The 26208-nt window shown below is 49.8% G+C and overlaps 1 protein-coding gene across 1 annotated transcript in view; it reads left to right on the top strand.

Moving 5' to 3' along the window:
* LOC144945278 (uncharacterized) overlaps window positions 1-26208 on the top strand; it is a 102914-nt gene that overhangs the window by 67178 nt on the left and 9528 nt on the right. Inside the window, exons 5-8 of the mRNA XM_078873667.1 lie at window positions 2926-3040; window positions 7137-7321; window positions 21223-21344; window positions 23919-24102. Of these exons, the coding sequence (XP_078729793.1) occupies window positions 2926-3040; window positions 7137-7321; window positions 21223-21344; window positions 23919-24102 (606 nt within the window). The remainder of the gene's footprint in view (window positions 1-2925; window positions 3041-7136; window positions 7322-21222; window positions 21345-23918; window positions 24103-26208) is intronic.

Genomic DNA, 26208 nt, shown 5'->3' with positions numbered 1-26208 from the left:
ACCCACTCACCCACCCAATCACTCACCCATCCACCCACTCACTCACCCACCCACTCACCCACCCACTCACCCACTCACTCACCCACTCACTCACCTACTTACGGCACTCGGCGTCCGGTGTCTAGTCAGCACGTTTTTTATCCCTCTTTCTTTCTGTTTATTTATCTGAAGTCACACGGCACTCACTACCCCACCCCCGCCGCCGCCCCTGCCTCACCTCCCTCTGGGGATGTTGCACTGCGGAGTCTAAATGGATTTAGCTTTCAAGGGCGCTGATGCGCGAACATCGAAGGTTCTTCTCTTGCATACCGGGGGGGGGGGGCTCACCGGTGGTGAGTGGGGGCCGTGGACTTACTGCGCGCGGAGACGCGAACATTGAAACACGGACACGCAGAGAGACACGCGCACGCGGAGACACACACAGAGGGGCACATAGATACACATACACAGAGACACACAGATACACACATACACAGAGACACACAGACACAGACACACACATACACAGAGACACACATACACAGAGACACACAGAGACAGACACACACATACACAGAGACACACAGAGACAGACAGACACACAGAGACAGACACACACATACACAGAGACACACAGAGACAGACAGACACACAGAAACAGACACACACATACACAGAGACACACATACACAGAGACACACAGAGACACACATACACACAGAGACAGAGACAGACAGAGACAGACAGAGACAGACAGAGACACACAGACAGACACATACAGACACACACAGACAGACAGATACATACACAGAGACACACAGAGACAGACAGACACACATACACAGAGACACACATACACACATTAACATAGACAGACAGAGACAGAGACAGACAGAGACACAGAGACAGACAGACAGACACACACAGACAAACACACACAGACAGACACACACATACACAGAGACACACAGAGACAGACAGACACACAGAGACAGACACACAGAGACAGACAGACACACAGAGACACACATACACACAGAGACACACAGAGACAGACAGAGACACACAGACAGACACACAGACAGACACACACAGACAGACACACAGACAGACACACACAGACAGACACACAGACAGACACAAACATACAGACACACACACACAGACAGTTCACCATGGGACCATGGGAGTTTAGTTTACTGTGGACAGGACTCGGCAACGTGCAGGTCATAAGGACCGCGCTTCGTGAGCGCCAATAGTAACGGAGCGCCACCGTTTCGTAGTCACCACCACAGCGCAATGCGCCTCTTGAAATGTTGAAGTTGTTTATATCGACCGCCTTTGTCTCCCCAGTGGCGATGTTTACACACCGCGTCAGGTACTCATTTGAGGCTGAGTCGACCGAGAGGAGGCCCAGGACCGGTTCAGATAATCGTCACCGGTGTTGGCCGTGAGCGGGAATCGAACCGCGGGTTGCCGGCTTTGTAGCGCAGCGTAGCGCTAACCGTGACACTACCGCTCCCCACACACACACACAGACAAAGATCCCCCGTATAGCCTTCACAGACTGTAGGGACAAGTGCTGTTAGCGAGCACCTATGAAGGCCAGAATGGTACACGAGGGGATGGGTGGCCAGCACCACGCCCGACCGCCCGCCTTTGTCTCCCCAGTGGCAATGTTTACACACCGCACCAGGTACTCATTTGAGGCTGAGTCGACCTAGGAGAGGCCCAGGACCGGTTCAAATAATCGTCACTGGTGTTGGCCGTGAGCGGGAATCAAACCCGGGTCGCCAGGTGCATAGCTCAGCGCGCTAACTGCTACACTACCGCTCCCCACACACAGACACACACACAGACACACACACAGACACACACACAGACACGTGATACTTAGACAACCAAAACACACGCGCTTGCCGTTGTATAGCAGCATTAAGCTGCGAGGTTGTAATCGATCCTTTAATGATTTTTCTCACCTCGTGTAAACAACCTTGCGGCCAATGACCACTATTAGGGTCGAAGAGGGAAAAAAAACACCTCCAATTACAGAGGCGGCTAATACATATACCGTAGTTACGTTCTAGACAGATTTAGTTAAGGGCCTGAATCGAATTAAGGGTGTGGGAGCAGTGGTTAGCGCGCTGCGCAAAACAAAACGTAAAGACGCGAAAGATAACAAAAAGTCATCACAACAAACTACAGGTTGTTTTAAAACTATGGGCACAATTTCAAAGCAGTATATTTCACGATGGCAACATGCTACAATCACACGCAAAGTTACAAACGGTTCAATTGGATTGGTGGGGCTGGGTGGGGAGGGGCTGGTCACCTCGTGGTGCCCTTATAAAACTCAACGTTTAACCTACTCACGCCGGCTTGTGCCCGCCCTCACAGTCGGGCATATTTGCGGAATACACCACGCCGCCGTTGACCCTGGCCATTGACCGAGCAACCCAACGTTCCTACCAGCTCCCTCCGCAGTTGTGTGTCTCTCTCCCCGTGGTCGCGTGGATTTTCTCCGGGTCCCTGCACGTTTAGAATGGACGCGCGTTTAGAGTATGTTTGCTGCTGCTATAATTCTCCACGTGATGATGAGCCCGCTTCGTTGAGCTGTCATTTGTGGCAGCCAGGTCGCTTCTGAAAAATAAAGCTACATAGCTCAGTGGGCCTTACCTGGTCAAATGAAAAATAGTTTAGTTAACAGTTAGTATAAATATATGCTTTAATGATGATTTCTCACGTGGAGAGACAACGATGGAAGGGAGGGATTTATTTACTCTGACCATAAGATTTAATTCGTATTCTCTAATTCTCCTCCTATCCTCGCATTCCGTCTCATCTCGTCCAGAATGAGAATAATTATGGACACTGGAGGAATCCGATGAGCTATGAAGCTCTTTTCACAGCTGCACCCCCCCCCGTCCCCCCCCCACCGCCCCCCAGCTCGCTACGTGGGCTGCTTCGCTGATGATCCCAAGCAGAGGACTCTGCAAGGACTCGTGCTCTACGACTACCGGAAGATGACGCTCTTCCGGTGTCATGACAACTGCGCCGATCGGTGAGCTTGGGAGGGGGGGGTGAGGGGGGGGTGAAGGGGGGGGTGAGTTTGGGGGGGGGGGCTGCGACGGGGGGGGGGGATGTGCGTGGCTTCTTCCAATCGCATTGAGGCGGTGAAAACCTCCCCACGCCAACATCACCACCAGCACCACCATCGTCATCACGAGCCGTGGTCTATCAACTGCTGAATGAAACGTTCCCCACGCCAACATCACCACCAGCACCATCGTCATCACTCGCCGTGGTTTTTCATCTGCTGGGTGTAACTCTCCCCACGCAAACATCACCACCACCGTCATCATCGTCATCCTTAAGTGCGGCGACCTTCCCACGCCAGCACCTTCATCATCATCAACATCCACGCTCTATCGACTGTTGGATAAATACCTCCCCATAGTACCGCCGCCATCAATCATCATCATCTCGAGCCATGGCCTATCAACTGCTAGTTGAGAACTTCCCCAACACCACCAACACCACTACCACCACTCATCGCGATGATGGTGGTAGTGGTGGTGGCAGGGGCCCTCCTGCAAAAGAGCAATTGAACTCAGAGGTGGATAAATCCTTTGTCTTTGTGCGTCTCTTCCGCGCGCTGCGCAGTGCGATGCTTGCTGAAAGGCCACGTCATTCCCATTATCGCTCCCAAACCCCCTCGCCCCCAACCGCGGCAACTTCTCCTGCCTCGCGCAATGACGCCCCCGTGATACTGAATCAGCGACACCGCGCGCCGCCTTTCTGTGTGGAGCACCAGACGAAAGGACACACAGACATTTTAACAGACTGTTGGGGCCAGTGCTGTTAGCGAGCAGCACGCCCGGCCGTCATCGTCTTCGGTGATGTTTACACACCGCACCAGGCAAAGATGTGGAACCAGCGGAGGTCCCAAACGGTTCAGATAATTCATCGTAATAATTCATCGTAATCATTCACCGTAATCATTCACCGTAATCATTCACCGTAATCATTCACCGTAATCATTCACCGTAATCATTCACCGTAATCATTCACCGTAATCATTCACCGTAATCATTCACCGGTGTTGGCCGTGAGCGGGAATCGAACTCGGGTCGCTGGATTTGTGGCGCAGCGCGCTGACAACTACCCCGTCACTTCCCCACTAGACACAGACACACATGAACAGACACGTCGTTATGACTGGGTGAGAACCCCATCAGCCTGAAGATTCAACACAATGGAACGTTTGCGCAGCCTGTGCTGTCGCGGGGTTTTTGGTTTATTTAGGGAGGCATAGAGACAGTCTGTTAAGGCTATGCAGGGGGATCGTTGTCTTTGTGTGTAAAATATACATTTCTTTTCTAGATTTGAAGTTTTCGTGACTGCAAGGATTCATATTCTTAGTTTTTTTTCAGTAAAGTCACGTAGGTAAAAAAATTTAATTAAAAATAATTTATTTTTATTTTACTTTTATTAATTTTAATTTAATTACCTACGTGACTTTACCGAAAAAACATAAGAATATACATATTTTGAACATGCTTTTAGATTATTATTATTTTGCTGCTATAAATGTGCACGTGGTGAGCCACTTCGTTGACGTGGCGAGGACGCTTCTGAAAAAGAAGCTAATGGCTTCTTGGGCTTTGCCTGGTAAGATAATAAAGAAAAGTATTTGCATTTGTACGGATTTTTTCGCTGCATTTCGCATTCCTATCGTGTTTCTTGTATCGTTTGTTGTTGTGACGTTCTGACCCGCCCTACTGGACAACTGTGGAAAAGCGCTTTATAGCTCATCGGATTCCTCCAGGATACATGAAGATTCTAGATTTGAAGTTTTCGTGACTGCAAGGATCCATATGCTTTGGTTCTTTCGGTAAAGTCACGTAGATGAAAAATAAAAATAACAGTAAAAAATTATAAAATGAAAATAACTCAATTAAATTTTGCTGTGGCTGTTCCACCTGATGACGGAAGCTTGTGTTGCCTCCGAAACGTCGTGATTTAATGTAGTTATTTTAATTTTATTATTATTTTTATTATTATTTTTAATCTACGTGGCTTTACCGAAAGAACCAAAGATTATACATGAAGACGCTGATTCTAGCGTTGAGTGCTTGGGTGCTAAAGCCCTGGTTACACGGGGAAGACCTTTGTCTGTGTTTTAATTGTTGTGTTTTAATTGTTCTGTTTTATTTGTCTGTGTTGTAATTGTTATTTTAATTGTTGGATTTTATTTGTTAGTGTTGTAATTGTTATGTTTTAATTGTTGTTTTAATTGTTTGTGTTTCATTTGTCTGTGTTGTAATTGTTATTTTATTTGTTGTGTTTTATTTGTTAGTGTTTTAATTGTTGTGTTTTAATTGTTGTTTCAATTGTTGTGATTTATTTGTTAGTGTTTTAATTGTTTGTGTTTTACTTGTCTGTGTTGTAATTGTTATTTTATTTGTTGTTTTATTTGTTGTGTTTTACTTGTCTGTGTTTAAATTGTCTGTGTTTTATATGTTGTGTGCCGACCTGTCTGAATCAGAGTTCTTCACTCAGTTTCGCCGAGAGGACGCCGTCAGTGTGAGGGCCCCCACACATCTGAAACCATTGCCGGGTGTGACAGTGGCACGATAACGATGATGGGGGCTGCTTTCACCATTCGTGTGTTGTTGGGGCGGGGGGCGCACGTCAGGGGCCGCACTAGAGGTGACCAGGGGTCACCAGGGGTCACCAGGGGTCACCAGTGGCTCGCGCGGGCCTTGCACTAAAGAACACTGCGGTTTAAGACGTGGTAGGATTTCGTGACCAATATCATCCATAATAGAGGTTTTTTGGGGGGTTAGATTGCGTAAAAATATATGTGTCGTTAAAACCCCGCCAACACCCGACACAGCCAACTAGTAAGGTGTCAGTTTTGTACCAGTTTAAAGGGTGAAAACTTACTACTATATTTTGCCACTGGTAAAGGAGGTCTCATAGTGTGAATGCTTACCCCGAGCTCTCAATACTCGGATAGTGCGCTGTTTTTGAGTTGTAAGCCTTTTGGCGTCATCTGGTCCAACACCAATGGAGACTAGGCTCTAAGGAAAGCTGTCTCGGGTGTGGACCAATCAACTTCAAGGACAGTGCATATCATTACCATTATCAGAGTTGTTTCTTTATGTTTGCATTTTGACTGCTTGTGTTGTGGTTATTGCAAACATGATGCCTTGTATAAAGGTGTCAGTTTTGTACCAGTTTAAAGGGTAAAAACGTACTACTATATTTTGCCACTGGTAAAGGAGGTCTCATAGAGTAGTGAGGGTTGTCTCGTAAACAGAACGTGCCATGGACAGGAAGGACAAGAGCAAAGGGCTCGCATAATGCGCATGCATCATTTGGACTTCTCCACAAAATCTGGCTGTCGCCTGATGAAGCTGGTTGTAATTACTGGCGAAACGTCGTACTCAGATTGTAAATGTTGTGGCTTGTACTAGTATACTACACTATATACTACACTACTATACACTACACTATTATACACAATACACTACACTATACACTACTATACACTACACACTAGTGCTGTACTAGTGACGAATTGCCCACGTTCTGTTTACGTGACAACTCTCACCAGTTGGCCGTGTCGGGTGGTGGCGAATTTATCGACACATTTATATATTTACGTGATCTAACCCAAAAAAAACCTCGATTACGGAAGAACACTGCGCATAGGCCGTGTCCGCTACCAGCACTTGCCCCATCAGTCTGCTAAGGCTACACTGGGGAAGGGGGGGGGGCTTTCCCGCACCTCCGATTAGCCCGTTTGGCTACGTACGGTGCGAAAGAAGTTCAACATGCATCTTGCAATGAACAACACTGCTCTAATCGTCTTGGTTCTTCCGGTAAAGTCACGTAGAGGGGAAGTAATAAAATAATAAAAATAAAACACTTATTACTTCCCTTCTACGTGACTTTACCGAAAGAACCAAGAAGATGAATCCCTGCAGTCACGAAAGCTTTAAATCGAAATTTAGTTCGAATTTTGATTGACGGTTGTTCGAATTTCTCCGATTGTGTTAATTTTGGAAAAAAAAGTTGCGTGAGACTCTCTAAACCGTGACCCACGGTCTCACCCCCCCACCACCATACCTCCCCCCCCCCATCCACAGGGGCTACCGCTACGCGGGGCTGGAGTTCGGGGCGGAGTGCTACTGCGGGCACCGCGTGCAGGGCCGCAACGTGAGCGAGGAGGAGTGCAAGATGGAGTGCAAGGGGGAGCGCAGCTCGGTGTGCGGGGGGGCCAACCGCCTCTCCATCTACCGCCTGGAGCTCGCGCACGACGTGGGCCTGAGATGTGAGCGGCGATGGTGACGGCGGCGGCGGTGATGGTGGTACTCGGTTGAGATGCGTTTCCTCAAAAGCGAAAACGATTTCGCCCGGAAGTGACGTGGGCGACGATCGGAGCCTGCCGCAGAGGTCGCAACCGGGTACCCGATACCCGGCTACCCGTACCCGGCCAGGTACGGGTACGGGTAGCCGTTTGCGACCCTGGTGCGGCCGGGTATGGGTACGGGAAGGCTGTGAGTCACTGGTGAGTAACCGTTTGTCACTTATTTCGGGTAGGGTACGGGTAGGGAACGGGTACTCGTACCCGGCCGGGTACGGGTACGGATACCCATTTGCGACCCTGGTGCGGCCGGGTACGGGTACGGAATCAAAACCCGTTTGCGACCTCTGGCCTGCCGAGAGGCGATGCGCTACGACGCGGTGGGACGCCTCGACACGTAGCCGAGGGTGCGCCGCCGCCACCGCCGCGTTACTGCGTCCTTCCGCGCGCTGTATCACTCCGCTCGGCCGCGCAGCTCAAGGAAGTAGTTCGTCGGAGACCGCTCAAAAAATAAATATATAAGTAAATGTACGCGTTATAACGGGCGGCGCGTTCTTCGCGTTACGACGGTGCGCGAAGAAATGTTCCCGAATGGTAAAACGGAGTAGCGAAAACGCGCTGTGCGAACACCCACGCGTTAAGCGGGGACTTACCAAAGTGAGGTGGGGGGGGGGGGTGCCCCTTTCCGTATACGAAAATCTGAACCATCGCCATCACTCGACACCACCAACCCACCAAAGACTACAAAACTACCGTCGCCAAATCTGCGCCTTGCCGCGGCACTGCAGAGACACTGAGCGACGGTAATGCATGATTAGAGCGGTCTGTCAGCACTAGATTATCCAATTACCCGCGTACGTATAATCCATACATTACTTAGGCAATGAGGGGTCAAGGTCGGCGTCATAAAATTGTCCACGGACATTTATAAGGCATTGATAAATCATGCGCGAGAGAGAGAGGATCATTATATTTGGAGCGATTCAACTGGTGTCCCACCGGACACTGGGATAAGTGGGTCGGTGTGTGTGTGTCTGCGTGTGTGTGTCTGCGTGTGTGTGTCTGCGTGTGTGTGTACGAGGAGCGGTGGCGCAGTCGTTAGCGCGTTGCGCTACTAACCCCGGCGACCCGGGTTCGATTCCCGCTCACTGGCCAACGCCAGTGACGGTTATCTGAACGGGTCCTGGGCCTCCCCTAGGTCGACTCAGCCTCAAATGAGTACCTGGTGCGGTGCGTAAATATCGCCACTGGGGGAGACAAAGGCGGTCGGGCGTGGTGTTTGCCACCCGCCCCCTCGTCTGCCGTGCTCGCTGCACTCCCGCCCCCACACAAGCACACGCAGACAATGGCAAAGATCCCCCAGATAGCCTCAACAGACTTTTGGGGAAAGAGAGTGGGTTGCCAGCACCACGCCCGGCCGCCTTTGTCTCCCAAGTGGCGATCTTTACACACCGCACCAGGCTGAGTCGACCTAGGGGGGGGGGGGGTGAGGCCCACGACCGGTTCAGATAAATCGTCACCGTTGTTGGCCGTGAGCGGGAATCGAACTCGGGTCCGCGGGTTACGTAGCGCAGCGCACTAACCACTACACTACCGCCTCCCCCCCCCTCCACACACACAGAGAGAGACACAAAAACAAACACAAAGACACAGACGCACAAAACACGGAAAGTCGCTCCATAACCGTGCGCGAATAAACACAGCGGCGGTTTAACACAGAGCCACAGATTCGTCTTAATAGGCGCGAGCGAGCGAGTGTTGGTTTATTATTCCGTGGCGATCATACATTATGCATGCCGGCGACGACTCGGCTGCCCAAAGTGGCAACATTTTATTTTAATGAGAGATTTTTTTTCTTCTTCTTAGTTTGATGGAGGGGGGGGGGGGCTGTGGAAGGGGGGGGGGGCAGTTTATAGGTGGACGCCGCAGTGGCTAGGAGATGTTAACTCCCTCACCTGGTATGCTGGAGGATCGTGGGTTCGATTGCCGACCCTGACGCCTGTTGTATATTTGGAGTTTGCGTGTCTCTCTCTCATCATCATCACGGTGGCTAGGAGATGTTAACTCCCTCGCCTGGTATGCTGGATGTCGTGTGTTCGATACCGACCCTGACGCCTGCTGTTGTATATTTGGAGTTTGCGTGTCTCTCTCTCATCATCATCACGGTGGCTAGGAGATGTTAACTATCTCGCCTGGTATGCAGGAGGTCGTGTGTTCTATACCGACCCTGACGCCTGCTGTTGTATAATTGGAGTTTGCGTGTCTCTCTCTCGTCATCATCACGGTGGCTAGGAGATGTTAACTACCTCGCCTGGTATGCAGGAGGTCGTGTGCTCGATCCCGACCCTGACGCCTGCTGTTGTATATTTGGAGTTTGCGTATCTCACTCTCATCATCATCACGGTGGCTAGGAGATGTTAACTCCCTCGCCTGGTATGCTGGATGTCGTGTGTTCGATACCGACCCTGACGCCTGCTGTTGAATATTTGGAGTTTGCGTGTCTCTCTCTCTCTCATCACCATCACGGTGGCTAGGAGATGTTAACTCCCTCGCCTGGTATGCAGAAGGTCGTGTGTTCGATCCCGACCCTGACGCCTGCTGTTGTATATTTGGGGTTTGCGTGTCTAACTCTCTCGTCATCATCACGGTGGCTAGGAGATGTTAACTCCCTCGCCTGGTATGCAGGAGGATCGTGGGTTCGATACCGACCCTGACGCCTGCTGCTGTATATTTGGAGTTTGCATGTCTAACTCTCATCATCATCACGGTGGCTAGGAGATGTTAACTACCTCGCCTGGTATTCAGGAGGTCGTGTGTTCGATACCGACCCTGACGCCTGCTGTTATATATTTGGGGTTTGCGTGTCTAACTCTCATCATCATCACGGTGGCTAGGAGATGTTAACTCCCTCGCCTGGTATGCAGGAGGCTCGTGGGTTCGATGCCGACCCTGACGCCTGCTGTATATTTGGGGTTTGCGTGTCTCTCTCTTTCTCCCCCGTGGTCTCGTCGATTTTTTTCCGGCTCCTCCATTTGTTTTCTACAAATTCAGAATCAACGTCACGCGTTTTCGAGTATTTGGCCGCCGTGCATTTCCACGCGATGATAAGCCACTTCGTGGAGCTATGGTTTCTGGACAGGTCGCTTCTGGAAATCGAGCTACGTAGCTCAGTGGGGTCCTTACCTGGTGAAATAAAAATAAAATAGTTTAGACAGCGCTCGGCCTAAAGGCAAATGATAAGAATCCCAAGCAGATCAAGGGGGTCTCTGCAAACATGAAATACGGGGAGCAGTAGCGTAGTGACTCGCGCACATGCGCTTTGATTGCAGCTCACGGCCATGTGCGATGTATTCGCAGCGCAACTAAGGGATACAAAGGCGGTCGGGTCGTGTGTGCTGGCCATCTTCCTTCATCGTGTACGGTGCCAGGCTGCACTCCCTTGCACCGCGGGGCCTGATGGGAATTACATTTTAAGACTGTCTTCTTATGACTAGTTAATACCCATATTGAGTGACCTTCAGGATTAAAAAATAATTGACTTTCTAAATACTAAATCCACCCATTTGTGCTAAAAGTAAAAACAAAACATCATTAAATGTTGCTGGCGCGTGTCGCATTGTGTGGGAAGGATTTCTTTCTCGCGATGAGCGACTTTGTCGAGCGGATTTCTGTTGTCTCGTCGCTGGCAGCGTGAGCCGCGATTTTTTTTGGGGGGGCCGGTTCTTCTGTTGGTCTTTCGCTCAGCATCGGTGAGATTTCAAAGAGGGAATTGCGGGGATGCGCTTTTTGCTCGACACTAATTGAGGCAGTCTCCCCCCCCGGCTGGCTTCCCATTGTTCTCGCGTGACATCCAAAAATGTCACCAACGCAATGGAAACAATGATATTGTTCTCAACTAAAAACCGCAGCGTTTTATATGCAGTACTGTATATCTAAATAGTTAATTCTTTTGATATTTAAATAGTTCAGGGCTTTTGTCAGGCATTGCTTGGGGAAGCAGAGCTGTTCGATAAAGAGATAAGTAAATATTTTAGCAGAGAGTGAGATAAATTAGGCAGTAAGTGGATGAGTAGAAGGGGCGTCGTTCAGAATAATTCACTGAAATAGTAATGATTATTTTATAATGCCCGGAGTCTCTTTATTGGCTTGATTTTTTTAGCAATTATAAAACGTTGTACACGTGATACACCACGACCACCACCACCACGGGAAGGGGAGTCAAGGATGTAATGCATGAGAAAAGGGAATTAAACGGGAGAGGGAAGAGAGAAGATAAGGGCAGCATACAGTGGGCAGCAGGATGAGCGCTCACTCACCCACTCACTCACTCACCCACTCACTCACCAACTTACCCACCCACTCACCCACTCGCTCATCCACACACCCACTCACTCGTTCGTTTGTTCACCCACTCACTCACCCACTCACCCACTCACTCACCCACTCACCCACTCACTTACTCACCCACTCGCTCGCTCGCTCACCCACTGACTCACCCACTCACCCACCCACTCTCCCAATCACTCACCCACTCACTCACCCACTCACTCGCCCAATCACCCACTAACTCACCCGCTCACTCACCCGCTCACTCACCCACTCACTCACCCACTCAACCACCCACTCATCCACTCACTCACCCACTCACCCACTCACTCACTAACTCACCTACTCACTCACCCACTCGCACACTCACCCACTCACTCACCCACTCATTCTTGTGAATGCAACATATCCTGGTCGCTTGGGTTGAAGATTAAACCAAAATAAACTTGACACTTGAACCTGGACGAAATGTCAGAATACAGCTCTGTAGAATCAGTAGCCGAAAAAGGGCAGCAGGGAGAGAGGAGGAGGAGGAAGTGGGGGAGAAGGAATGACCGGGCCAATATGTCATGGATGATTATATGGTGATGATGATGACGATGATGATTAGAGGGTGATGATGATAAGGTGATAATGATGATGACAAAGGTTTATGATCGTGGTGGTGGTGGTGATGATGATGGTGATAGGGTGGTGATGATGAGAGGATGATGATGATGATGTAGAGTGGAGGGAAGAGAGGGAGAAGAGAGAAGGAACGAGTGGGCCAGATGTGAGCTGCACGGAGGAGCGGTGTCTGCTTTCAAAGTGGGCGGGGACAAGGGAGAGATTCGGAGTGGGTGTGGTCAAGCACACGTCACGTGGTTGACGGGAGGCTTAAGCTGATATCGAGAGAGAGCTTATTCCACCTGTGTCGTCATATGGGGAGGGGGGGGGTGCTGGATTTCTCGTAGCGAGCAGCGCACCACCCTGTGTCAACGAAGAGAGGCACCCATAAGGTGATGTCACGGAAATATTTTCCCCCGAGGTCAGCTGCAAAACAGAACGAACTTGTCCATCTCCCGGTTCGACGCAATAGAAACGGGCTCCATCCCAAGTTCGTCGATGACATTTATTTTTGTGCGTGTTCAAACTGACTTTTGTTTATTAACATAAACGCAAAGATGCGTGAATTATTTTTACATCCGCAAAGAAGAAAACGATACTAGTCATTATCATGATGATGGAAATTGATTAATAATAATTTCAGCAATTACAATTATTCATGCCGATGTTAAAATAATATAATAACCCTGTGTGCCCTGACGTTTGGGCCACCCTGTATATATATACCAGAGGTGGGACAAAGTCATTGTTATGCAAGTCCAAGTCGAGTCGCAAGTCATCAAATTCATGACTCGAGTCTGACTCGAGTCCAAGTCACATGACTCGAGTCCACACCTCTGATATATACTGCACACGTATACAGTACTATCAGCCCACACGTCACTCGCTCCTTCCAGCCAGTCAGCCAGCCAGCCAGCAAAACTTTTATTTCTCACATATATAAATCCAAGCGTCGTATGCTAAGGCGGAGTAAGCCACTAAAGAGTGAATAGTTTCGATGTAAAGCTTTCGTGACTGCAGGGATTCATCTTCCTGGTTCTTTCGGTAAAGTCACGTAGAATGGAAATAATAAAATAATAATAAATAAAACATTAAATAATTCTCACGACGTTTCGGCCACAACGCAAGCAGCCGTCCTCAGGTGAAGAACAGGTCTGTCGGGAAGACAGTCTTCCCTGAGGACGGCTGCTTGCGTTGTGGCCGAAACGTCGTGAGAATTATTTTATTATGTTTTATTTTTTATTATTTTATTATTTCCATTCTACGTGACTTTACCGAAAGAACCAAGAAGAGTCAATAGTGGCTGTAAGTAGCAGATCTCATCCCACTTGCGTTTATTTGTTCAACTTATGGTGACGTGGTTGACGGAGGGGGGGGGGGGGCGGGAGCTGCTCCAGAGACCCCCCTCGATTTATTTCTTCTTAGACATTGACCAGCGCCGCACTCGACACGACACAAAGCCACGCGTGGCACAGAAGCCCAGCACGAGCCCCCCCCCCCCCCCGGGTTCGATTCCTGACGTCATTGTCTGCGTGTCGTTTGTAAGTTCTCTCCACCCCGACCGCCCATCCCGCACGGGGTGTCTCCAGGGATTTCTCCAGGCTCTCCCATTCATACTCTGCCGGGCAGACGGAGGCTGTTGAAGTGGGGGGGGGTTGAGGAACGTGCATTGTTGTTTCAGCTGCGGCGCCGGGAGTTGGGATTGAACCGGTGGCCTTCAGCTAAAGCGTCGCGCCGCGTCTGCCTCCTCCCTATTGGCTGAGCGGCAACTCGCGCGCGTGCGTGCGTCTGCTCTGCTGTGACCAGCACGCGTGCGTGTGTGTGTATAGACAGATGAATATACGACGACGGCTATAATCAATGCATCCACATCCCCAGCCTCACGACAGATCAGCGTGTCGTACATTTGAACGGCCACAATTAGAAGTTACACGGTGATGATAGTGATAAGGCATCTGTGCATGGCACTGTTGCATCACTCACAATGTTCTACCGCGCTGTTCCGAGCGATCTGTCTCTCACTGATTCCTCCTGCACCCGTGTTGAGGACTCGGACTGGTGTCATCTCTCGTCTTACACACCGCGTTCAGCCATCACCAACAACCACTCACTCATTCGTCCACTCAATCACTCACTCACTCATCCACTCAACCACTCACTCGCTCACCCACTTAACCACCCACTCGCTCACTTACTCACTCCACCACTCACTCACTCGTCCAATTAACTACCACACTGCAGGTCACAACATCACACTTACAAACACTCGCTGACACGCTCACTCAGCCACTCAACCAATCACCATCTCATCCACTCAAACACTCACTCAACCACCCACTCACTAACCCACTCTATCACTCCCTCAACCGTTCACTGACTAAGCCACTCAACTATTCACTCGCTCACTCATCCACTCAACCACCCACTCACCCACTCACCAACCCATCCACTCACCACCCATCCACTCACCACACTGCAGGTAACCTCAATTCTCTCGCACCGTTCCACTCTGGAATTCCCTCCTGCCATCGTCCCCCACCACCATCGCCACCCCTCCCCCACCATCGTCGCCATCTCTCCGCCACCACCATCACCACCCCTCCCCCACCACCATCGCCACTCCTCCCCACACCATCGCCACCTCTACCACCTCACCCCACCCCCCATGTCCACCAACCTGTCGTCCCCCCCCCATCCCCCACACCCCCCTGCCACCCCCACCACACCCTCACACTTTCCGCTTAATTGATGTAATCACCTGATTCAATGGCTCCGTTGTCCAGGGTCACCCAGGGGCTACCGTTAATTGGATTGGGGGCTGGAGGGGGATCTCACACAGCCAGGGTGGGAATTGACGGCGGTGGGGGGGGGGGGTTGGGGTGGGGGGATACGAGGGGGTGTCTGTGGGGGTAATAGTTTGAGGGGTGTCTAAACGTCACGCGTAAATTATTTATTTGTTTTTTTCGTTACGCGCTATTCATTCCCCCCCTCCCTCCACCGCACAACGCGGTATTCACTATACCAGGGGTCGGCAACCAAAATAACAAGAAGAGCCATTTCTTTCCAATTCGGTACAAAATTCTGTATTTCAAGAGCCGCAATGCATCTGAGTACATACTGTACTCACGTACATATCGTCAAGAAGCAGCCCGTAAAGAGCCGCATGCGGCTCCGGAGCCGTAGGTTGCCGACCCCTGCGCTATACGCTATTCACTGCGCGCTCTTCGCTAAGCGTCATTGAGTCATGACCGGAGAGGCAGCCTCCTCCGCGTGCTGTGAAGAAAAGGGCCGTTGCCCGAAACGTCGGATTTTTGTTGTATTGTTTACGTTCAAGTTGGCGTCGTGTTTCTGTGTGACGTCATTGTTTTTGTCGGAATTACAATAAGCAACGTTACGAACGTTTCGAATCTAGGCCCCGATTTTCGGGATTATTTTCAGATTTTCCTGACATTTTTCAGATTATTCTCAAAATATGGAGCACACCCTCCTAATGCATACATTATTTCTGCTGTTAATTATTTCACACTGCTGCTGCTGCATCAGGATTAGATATGCAGGTACACCTAACAAAAAATACACTCTGTAACAATTGTTTTGGTTCCTGGGTAGTAAGTGTTATTTCCTAATTGTGTATGTCTCAAAATTACAGAAAATAGCTATTATTCCCCACAAACTTTGCTTTTGTGACCAGGACAGTGATATTTTGAAATTTACCTAATTTCCAGATCAGTCTGGATTCAGTGCTGAGTAAACTTGGAGTAACTTCTAGAACATTCTAGAACTTTCCAGTAATATAAATAGTAGTATAAATACAGGGGCCTTAAGCCCACCAGTTCAGTTTAGTTCCAGCTGCCTAAGTGGATACATATCTGCAGAGGTTAGACAAATACATTGTTATGCAAGTCCAAGTCGAGTCGCAAGTCATCAAATTCATGACTCGAGTCTGACTCGAGTCCAAGTCACATGACTCGAGTCCACATCTCATAGGTGGGACAAAGTCATTGTTATGCAAGTCCAAGTCGAGTCGCAAGTCATCAAATTCATGACTCGAGTCTGACTCGAGTCCAAGTCACATGACTCGAGTCCACATCTCATAGGTGGGACAAAGTCATTGTTATGCAAGTCCAAGTCGAGTCGCAAGTCATCAAATTCATGACTCGAGTCTGACTCGAGTCCAAGTCACATGACTCGAGTCCACATCTCATAGGTGGGACAAAGTCATTGTTATGCAAGTCCAAGTCGAGTCGCAAGTCATCAAATTCATGACTCGAGTCTGACTCGAGTCCAAGTCACATGACTCGAGTCCACATCTCATAGGTGGGACAAAGTCATTGTTATGCAAGTCCAAGTCGAGTCGCAAGTCATCAAATTCATGACTCGAGTCTGACTCGAGTCCAAGTCACATGACTCGAGTCCACATCTCATAGGTGGGACAAAGTCATTGTTATGCAAGTCCAAGTCGAGTCGCAAGTCATCAAATTCATGACTCGAGTCTGACTCGAGTCCAAGTCACATGACTCGAGTCCACACCTCTGCATATCTGAGATGGCATCACGAGGCTGCAAGCATCCGGCTGACGCATTTTGCTCTGTCTGCGGCCAATGTATCAAGACAAGAACGAAAAAGTACTCTGTGGACTTTGAACGCCACTACCAAGGACAGTATAACGAGAACATGATGGGAAACTACATGTGGCGGCTGATTCGTGAAAGTGATTTACAGTATAATCGTAAATCTCGAAAAACTACTCGCTTCTAAATCTTTTGTAGTAATTTTTTTAACTTTATGTGAACGAAAAGACAAATTCGCCCGTTTTCTCATTGTAAACTTCAAAATATCACTGTCGTGGTCACAAAAGCAACGTTTGTGGGGAGGAAAATTGCAATTTTCCATACTTTTTAGGCATAAGCAATTACGAAATAACACTTACTACCCAGGAACTAAAATTATGTTACATAGTGCTATGGACAAATGTGTTGATATATATCAACACGTTTGTCCATAGCACTGTGGCCCGAGCAGGAAATAAAAACAATAGAACATGCGACGTTTCGGGCAACGGCCCTTCTTCACAGAAAACATGTATTTACGCATTCGACGATTGAAGTTTTTGTTGCGTTATTTATGTTTTAAAAAAAAAAGTCAGTGTTTAATGACGAATTGGGTGCCTTGTGCTTGTTCAACAACGCGCGCGTGCGTGATGGGGGAGCGGTGGCGCAGTGGTGAGCGCACTGCGTAACGAAGCCGGCCACCCGAGTTCGATTCCCGTTCACGGCCAACCAACACCGGTGAACCGGTCCTGGGCCTCCCCCTTAGGTCGACTCAACCTCAACTGAGTACCTGTAGCGGCCAGCCGATGCCCTCGTGTGCCGTGTAGGCCCTAACAGGTGCTCTGTTGCAGCCTTCTCAGCAGTCTTTTAGGAGGCTATACGGTGGCACGTTCGTCTTTGTGTTAGTGATGCGTCCGTTCTATCAGCACCCATTCATCACGCGAGGAAACTCGGTCGTGGCTTCTCGGCGGAGTGTCGACATATCATTAATGGAGTGTCTAATGCGGCCGTAATTGATGCGCCGAGACTCGAAGAATAATTTTGTCGTTCGGGAAAAAAAGGTGGGGGGGGGGGGATGGTGGGTGGGGGGCAGCTCGCGGTGAGAATGCTGAGGATGTTGAGGGTAGACCAGAGGTCGCAAACGGGTTTTGATTCCTTACCCGTACCCGTACCCGGCCGCACCAGGGTCGCAAACGGGTACCCGTACCCTACCCGAAATGAGTGACAAACAGTTACTCATCGGTGACTCACAGCCTACCCGTACCCGTACCCGGCCGCACCAGGGTCGCAAACGGGTACCCGTACTCGGCCGTACCCGTACCCCTACCCGTCCCCGGCCGGGTAGGGTACGGGTATCGGGTACCTGATTGCGACCTCTGGGGTAGACCCGGCACACACAACGATAAGATCCCCCGTGTAGCCTTCGGGCACACTGTTTGGGGGCAGGTGGCTGTTAACGAGCACCTGTTTCAGGCACGAAGAGGCGGTGTAGCCATTGAACAAAGGTGGTCACCGCATCGGGCGCTTTCAGAGGCGCTCCTGCGGCCGTCTGGAACGCTCTTCCTTCCGATGTTAGGAAGCAACTGGGAGCTATTCACTTTCAAATAATCTCGATTGAAAACTAATTTTTTTAGGAATGTTTTTTTGTGTTTAGTTTGTGGTCCTTTCTAGATTTGAAGCTTTCGTGATCGCAAGGAATCATACTCTTATGTTTTTTCGGTAAAGTCACGTAGGTAAAAAATGAAATTAAAATTAATAAAAGTAATAATAGAAATAAAAATAAAATAAAATAATGAAGCATTTAGTAATAAATTATTTATTACTTTATTTTATTTATATTATTACTTTTATTAATTTTTATTTTATTTTTTACCTACGTGACTTTACCGAAACAACCTAAGAGTATTGTTGTCCTTTCCCCGCACCTCCGATTAGTGCGGTTGGCTCGGTACGGTGCCAAAGAAGTTCAACAAACACACATACTAACGTGTAACGGCACAAAACACACACAACAGCGCACAACAACAACAACCGTCGTTCGCCACTGAGTGGTGGCGGTGACGTCACCACGGCGCTCGTGCCAGGCTAGGTGAACTAAAATACAGTGTTATTTTTCTTTTTCGATTTAAAGCTTTCGTTGCTGCAGGGATTCATCTTCTTGGTTCTTTCGGTAAAGTCACGTAGAATGGAAATAATAAAAGAATACAAATAAAACATAATAAAATAATAAGTCTGTCTTCTCGACAGACCTGTTCTCCACCTGAGGACGGCTGCTTGCATTGTGGCCGAAACGTCGTGAGAATTATTTTATTATGTTTTATTTTTATTTTATTTTTATTTTTATTCTACGTGACTTTACCGAAAGAACCAAGAAGATGCAGTGTTATTATTCACTAGTTTTTTTTTTGGTGGGTGGGGAGAGTTTTGTTCTATTAATTAATCCTGTGAATTCTACTTGCGCGTCACCGCCAACGCAGCAGCAGGAGCAGCAGCAGCAGCATCACCGATATAATTTCTTAGCTTCGGGTGCCCCCCCCGCCCATCCTCCCCCCCTCTCTTCCCCCATCCCATCCCACACCTCGCTGTAGTAAATTACGGTAACCCACCCCCCCCACCGCCTCCCCCCCCCCCCACTCGCCTTTCCTCTCATCTCACGTCCCTGGTATTTTACGAAGGCCAATGGACTGGCCGTAAAAATCCATCGAGGAACATCGCGCTCATGAATTTGCCGTCGTAATATTCGATTTGGAAATCTGCTCGCGTGCTCGCTCCTGTCTCTCCCTCTCTATATATAAATATATTTTCCAATTTTTTTTTTCACCCCTCTTAAGCAATCTCTCCAATTTCCTCGGCTTCCCCCCCCCCTTCCTCTCTATATATATTTGATTATTTTCTTCATTGGATTATTATTTTTTTGTATCTCCCCTTTTGATGAAAAGCACTCGTGTCGCAACGGCCTCGCTCTCTCGCTCTCTCTCTCTCTCTCTGTGGAGCTGTTCGCGCGTAAAACGGGGGAGTCTTGGCGAATTTCCCTTTCTCTAATCATTCTCGCCCGTGAACGGTTGAAGTCGAGTAAGCCCTGCACCGGAGGTGCGCACACCCACGATGTTTTGAACTCATGAGTTCGACAGGGGATGCAGGTGCGTGCCGTTGAAGGCGTGCTAGGCCCGATACGCCTTTTGTCTCCTCAGAGAGGCGGTGTTCACCACGTGTCCACGAGACGTGCATTTGTAGTCGAATCGAGGCCCCAGGACCGGTCCTATGAATTTAGTCCAGTAAGAAGCTGCTGCTAATCCAACAACAGCATCACATTCTAGAATTGAAGCTTTCGTGACTGCAAGGATTCATATTCTTAGGTTTTTTTTCAGTAAAGTCACGTAGGTACAGCTATCGTGCTGTGATGGTTCCACCTAAAGACGGAAGCTTGTGTTGCCTCCGAAACGTCGTGATTTTTTTTTATTTTACTTTTATTAATTTAACATTTTTACCTACGTGACTTTACCGAAAAAACCTAAGAATAACAGCATCACATGTTCGTTGTTTACGTGTCACGTGTAGTTGTTAGACGGACGATGATGATGATGATGAAGAGTCTGCCATTTAGACAGCTATTGCCCGGCTATGTTGCACGGCGGCCAGCAGTAGCGACTAAACGAGGGCAAACGAACCCCCCCCACTCCCACGTGAACATCGCGGAGAATGAGCACAGCGGGGTCCTGGAGGGATGTTGTTCACCTCACAAGCCTGGATGTTGAACGGTCGCGAAATAAACAGACGCGGATAGGTTGACTCATCCTCAAGTGATTTGTCAACATCGCTACTAGGGAGACAAAGGCGGCCGAGCGTGGTGCTGACCACACAATCGCCTCGTGTGCCGTGCCGACCTTCATAGGTGTTCGCTAACGGCGCTTGCCCTGAACGGTCTGTTAAAAGGGCTATACGTGGTGGTGGTGGGGGGGGGGGGATAAGCTTTGTACTTCTAGATTTGAAGCTTTCGTTTCCATTATTACTTTTATTAACTTTTAATTTTATTTTTTACCTACGTGACTTTACCGAAAAAACCTAAGAGTAAGCTTTGTACTCTTTGTTTTTTTCGGTAGAGTCACGTAGGTGAAAATAAAAATTAAAAAAAATGAAAACAACTAAATTGTTATTTTATGTTTATTTTCACCCACGTGACTTTACCGAAAAAGCCCAAAAGAGCATAAATCCTTGCAGTCACGAAAACTTCAAATCTAGATATCCATTGTGTAATTGTCACATATTCACTTTAAGATGTTTTTTTAGTTCATGTTTTTTGTTTGTTGCGGTTGCACCCGATTCAAGAGCCGAATGGCTCACAGGGCTATACCTAATAAATGAACTTGAACTTGAATTGTGGCGCAGACGGGAGTGCAGTCTTCCGCGGCTGTTTCCAAACCCCGGAGAATCTGTCGCTGGCTCTTCCCGTCGTGGCAATCATCCACAACCTCACCGTGGGCGCCTGCGTGGACTTCTGCACTCAGAAGGTGAGGAGCCAGTGGACGCCACCGTGGTGAGGAGATGTTTACTACCTCGCCAGGTGTACAGGAGGTCGTGGGTTCGAGCCCGAAACTGACGCCTGCTGCTGTATATCTTCTTGGTTCTTTCAGTAAAGTCACGTAGAAGGGAAGTAATAAAATAATAAAAATAAAACATAATAAAATAATTCTCACGACGTTTCGGCCACAACGCAAGCAGCCGTCCTCAGGTGAAGACCAGGTCTGTCGGGGAGACAGCGTCCGAAAGACGACAGACCTGGTCTTCACCTGAGGACGTCTGCTTGCGTTGTGGCCGAAACGTCGTGAGAATTATTTTATTATGTTTTATTTTTATTATTTTATTACTTCCCTTCTACATGACTTTACCGAAAGAACCAAGAAGATGAATCCCTGCAGTCACGAAAGATTTAAATCGAAGCCTGCTGTATATTTTGAGTTTTCATGTCTCTCTCTCTGTGGATTTTTCTCCGCGTCCTCCGGTTTTTACATTCACACTTAGACTCAACATCACGCGTTTAGAATATGTGGCTGCATGTCAATGTCCACGTGTTGATAAGTCCACTTCGTTGAGCTATCATTGGCGATAGCCAGAGTCGCTTCTGGAAAATAGCTGTGTAGCAGCTCAGCTTACCTGGTCATTACAACCAGCCTCATCAGACGAACTCCTGATGAGGTTGTCGCCTGGAGTCGTGATGTTAACTACCTCGTCTGGTATGCAGGAGGTCGTGGGTTCGATCCCGATCCTGACGATGCCTGCTGTATATTTAGAGATTGCAGTGTCTCTCTCCCCGTGGTCGCGTGCTTCTAGATTACTTGGCTGCTATAAATGTCCACATGACAAGCCACTTCGTTGAGCTATCATTTGTGGCGAGGTCGATTTTGACAAAAAGAGCTCTACAGCTCAGTGGGCCTCACCGGGTAAAACAATGAAGTTGATTCGTTTAAATATTGAAGTACATATGTACGTGTGAATGCATGTACACCCACAGCATTAACAATTCGAGCACCCAAAATGACAATGTTTGTTATGGGGTTTGGGGGGGGGGGTTGGTCAAAGAACCCGGAGGGAAATCCACGCAGAACAGGGGGAGAACATTCGTTTAGAACCGCACATTCACGCACGCAAAGACAAAGATCCCCGGTGTAGCATTTGCACTCTGTGTGGGGCAAGTGCTGCTAGCGAGCGGCACCTCTGAAGCACGGCACGGCACACGAGTGGGTGGGGTTGACGGCACCACGCCCGGCCGCCTTTGTCTCCCCAGTGGCGATGTCCCCCAGATATTAATTTGAGGATGAGTCGAGGCCCAGGACCGGTTCATGAAAACCGTCACCGGTGTTGGCTGTGCGTGGGACGCCGGGTCCGGAGCGCAGCGCACTAACCGCTACACTACCGCTTCCCCGGACACGCAAAGACAAAGATCCCCCGTGTAGCCTTTGACCAGAGTGCTGTGACTCTGATGCACCACACACCCTGTAGAACAGAGGGCTCGGCAACCAACATCACGAGAAGAGACATTTTTTAGTTGTTGTTGTTGTTGAATTCGGTCAAACAACAACAACAACAAAACAAACCCCGTCACTACTTCAAGAGAGCCGTGATTGCGCGCGATGAACACGAGACGTTGGGTCCTTAATCATAAACAACGCGGCACAGGCAGCCCCGACAGCAGCCGCACGGTGCACACCCCTGTGCTGGAGCAGGTGGTGGGGTGCGGGAGTGCACGTGCAAAGCTACCCCCGACCCAGCCGCGGCACCCCGAGTCGCGACTCGAACCCGGGGGGTGGGGGGGGCGAGCTCGCTCGGCCGACCCGGCGAAGCGTGACATCGCTCGCTGTGGTCGTTGTTCACCTCAACATCCTCCTTATCCTCCTCATCCCTCCTCCTCAACCTCCTCAACCTCCTCAACTTGCTCCTCATTATCATCCTCCTCATCCCCCTCCTCCTCAACCTCCTACTCATCATCCTCATTCTCCTCCTCAACCTCCTCCCCCTCCAACTCATCCTCCTGCTCCTCCTCCAACTCATCATCATCATCCGCATCCTCCTCAACCTCCTACTCCTAATCATCCTCCTCATCCTCCTCCTCATCCCCCTCCCCCTCTCCCTCCTCCCCCTCCTCATTCTCCCTCTCCTCAACCTCCTACTCAACATCCTCCCCCTCCTCCTCCCCCTCCTCCTCCCCCCCTCCTCCCCCTCCTCCTCATCCTCCTCATCCTCCTCATCCTCCTCCTCCCCCTCCTCCTCCCCCTCCTCCTCCCCCCCTCCTCCCCCTCCTCCTCATCCTCCTCATCCTCCTCCTCATCCCCCTCCCCCTCCTCCCCCTCCTCATTCTCCCTCTTCTCAACCTCCTACTCATCATCCTCCTCCTCCTCCCCCTCCTCCTCCCCCTCATCCCCCCCCCCTCCCCCTCCTCCCCATCCTCTTCTTCCTCAACCTTCTCCCCCTCCTCACCCCCCCTCCTCATCCTCCCCCTCCTCATCCCCCTCCTCCCCCCCCCTCCTCCTCCCCCCCCCTCCTCACCCCCCGCCCCCTCCTCGTGCTCCTCCTCCGCGCGCTCCCAGGAGTGGGTGCTGGCTGCGGTGGGCGCGGGCCCGCTGCTGTGCCGCTGCGGGGTGGCGACGCCGCGGTTCGCGCTGCGGGAGCCGCGCGCCGAGCGACTCTGCGCCGCGTCGCGCTGCCCCGGCGAGCCGAGCGAGGCGTGCGGCAGCGACTCGCACGTGAGCGTCTACCAGACTCAGGTGTCCGGTGAGTCTGTGCGAGTCTCTGTGCGTGTGTGTGTGTCTTTGTGCGTGTGTGTGTGCCTCTGTGTGTGTCTGTGTGTGTGTGAGTCTGTGCGAGTCTCTGTGTGTGTGGTGTCTTTGTGCGTGTGTCTTTGTGTGTGTGTGTGAGAGAGTCTGTGTGGGGTCTGTGTGTGTGAGAGAGAGTGTGTGTGTCTCTGTGTGTGTGTGTGAGAGAGTGTGTATGTCTCTGTGTGTGTCTGTGTGTGTGAGTCTGTGCGAGTCTCTGTGTGTGTGTGTCTCTGTGTGTGTGTGTGAGTCTCTGTGTGTGTGAGTCTGTGTGTGTGTGTGTCTGTGTGTGTGTGTGTGCGTGAGCCTCTGTGTGTGTGAGTCTGTGTGTGTGTCTGTGTGTGTGTGAGTCTGTGTGTTTGTGTCTGTGTGTGTGTGTCTTTGTGTGTGTGTGTGAGAGAGAGTCTGTGTGGGGTCTGTGTGTGTGTGTCTCTGTGTGTGTGAGTCTGTGTGTGTGAGTCTGTGTGTTTGTTTCTGTGTGAGTATTTGTGTGTTTGTGTGTGTGTGTGAGTCTTTGTTTGTCTGTGTGTGAGTCTGTGTGCGTCTGTGTGTGTCTGTGTGTGTCTGTGTGTGTGATTCTGTGTGTATCTGTATGTGGGGGAGCGGTAGTGTAAGTGGTAAGCGCGCTGCGCTACAAACTCGGCGACGCGAGTTCGATTCCCGCTCACGGCCTACACCGGTGACGATTACCTGAATCGGTTCTGGTCCTCCTCTAGTTCGACTCAGCCTCTAACAAGTATCCGGTCCGGTGTGTAAACATCGCCACTAGGGAGACAAAAGCGGTCGGGCGTGGTCCTGGCCACCCAACCCCTCGTGTGCCGTGCCGGCCATCATAGGTGCTCGCTAACAGCTGGCACAGTAGGGGGCACGGGTGGTACATCGGCCAGTCATCTCAGTCAGTCAACCTATGGCACCACCTGGGTTTGTCCCGTGACCCCCTGCCAGCGACCTTCGACAATAAACGTGGCCTCAAAGTGCACCTGGCCTGGCACAGGCGCCGTGGTGACGTCAACGCCAACTTAGTGGCGAATCGCGGTTATTTTTGTTGTGAGGTTGTGTGTGTGTGTGAGAGTCGCTGTGTGTGTGTGAGTCTCTGTGTGTGTGTGAGTCTCTGTGTGTGGGGAGCGGTAGTGTAGCGGTTAGCGCGCTGCGCTCACGGCCAACACCAGTGACGATTATCTGAACCGGTCCTGGGCCTCCCCTGGGTCGACTCAGCCTCAAATGAGTACCTGGTGCGGTGTGTAAACATCGCCACTGGGAAGACAAAGACGGTCGGGCGTGGTGCTGGCCACCCACCTCCTCGTGCGCCGTGCCGGCTTTCATAGGTGCTGCTCGCCAACAGCACTTGCCCCTACAGTCTGCTAAGGCTATACGGGGGATCTTTGTGCGTGTGTGTGTGTAGTGGCTGCATAGGTGCTCGCCAACAGCCCAAGCGTCAACAGCCTTGTTAAAATTATTATTATTTGTTTCTTTCGGTTAAGTCACGTCTAAAGATAAAATAATAAATTAAATTAAATAATAGAATACGACGTTTCGATTGCAACACAAGCAATCATCATCAGGTATAATGAAATAGCGACATAAAATCTAACCAGAAAACTATAGACAGACATATTAGCAGACAGATATCACCAAGTTACCTGTGTTGCTCTCTCTATGTATCTTGGTGATAGCTGTCTGCTAATATGTCTGTCTATAGTTTTCTGTTTAGATTTTATGTCGCTATTTCATTATACCTGATGATGATTGCTTGTGTTGCAATCGAAACGTCGTATTCTATTATTTAATTTAATTTATTATTTTATCTTTAGACGTGACTTAACCGAAAGAAACAAATAATAATTCCTGCAGTCACGAAAGTTCTAAAATAAAGATTGAGCCTTGTTAAAGTCTACACGGTGGTGGGGGGGGGGGCTGGGGGATCTTTGTCTGTGCATGAGTGATGGCGTGCGCGTGCCCGTGCGTGCACGCGTGTTTACATTCGCGCGTGCGTGAGTGTGAAGGGGTCAGGGCCTCGCCGTTTCCACCCACAGACACCAAATGATTGATTACAAATCAGGGCTCT

Source organism: Lampetra fluviatilis, chromosome 37 (assembly GCF_964198595.1).
Source record: "Lampetra fluviatilis chromosome 37, kcLamFluv1.1, whole genome shotgun sequence".
Taxonomy (NCBI): domain Eukaryota; kingdom Metazoa; phylum Chordata; class Hyperoartia; order Petromyzontiformes; family Petromyzontidae; genus Lampetra; species Lampetra fluviatilis.
Note: the sequence above shows the minus strand (reverse complement) of the source record. Positions and strands in the feature narration are given on the sequence as shown.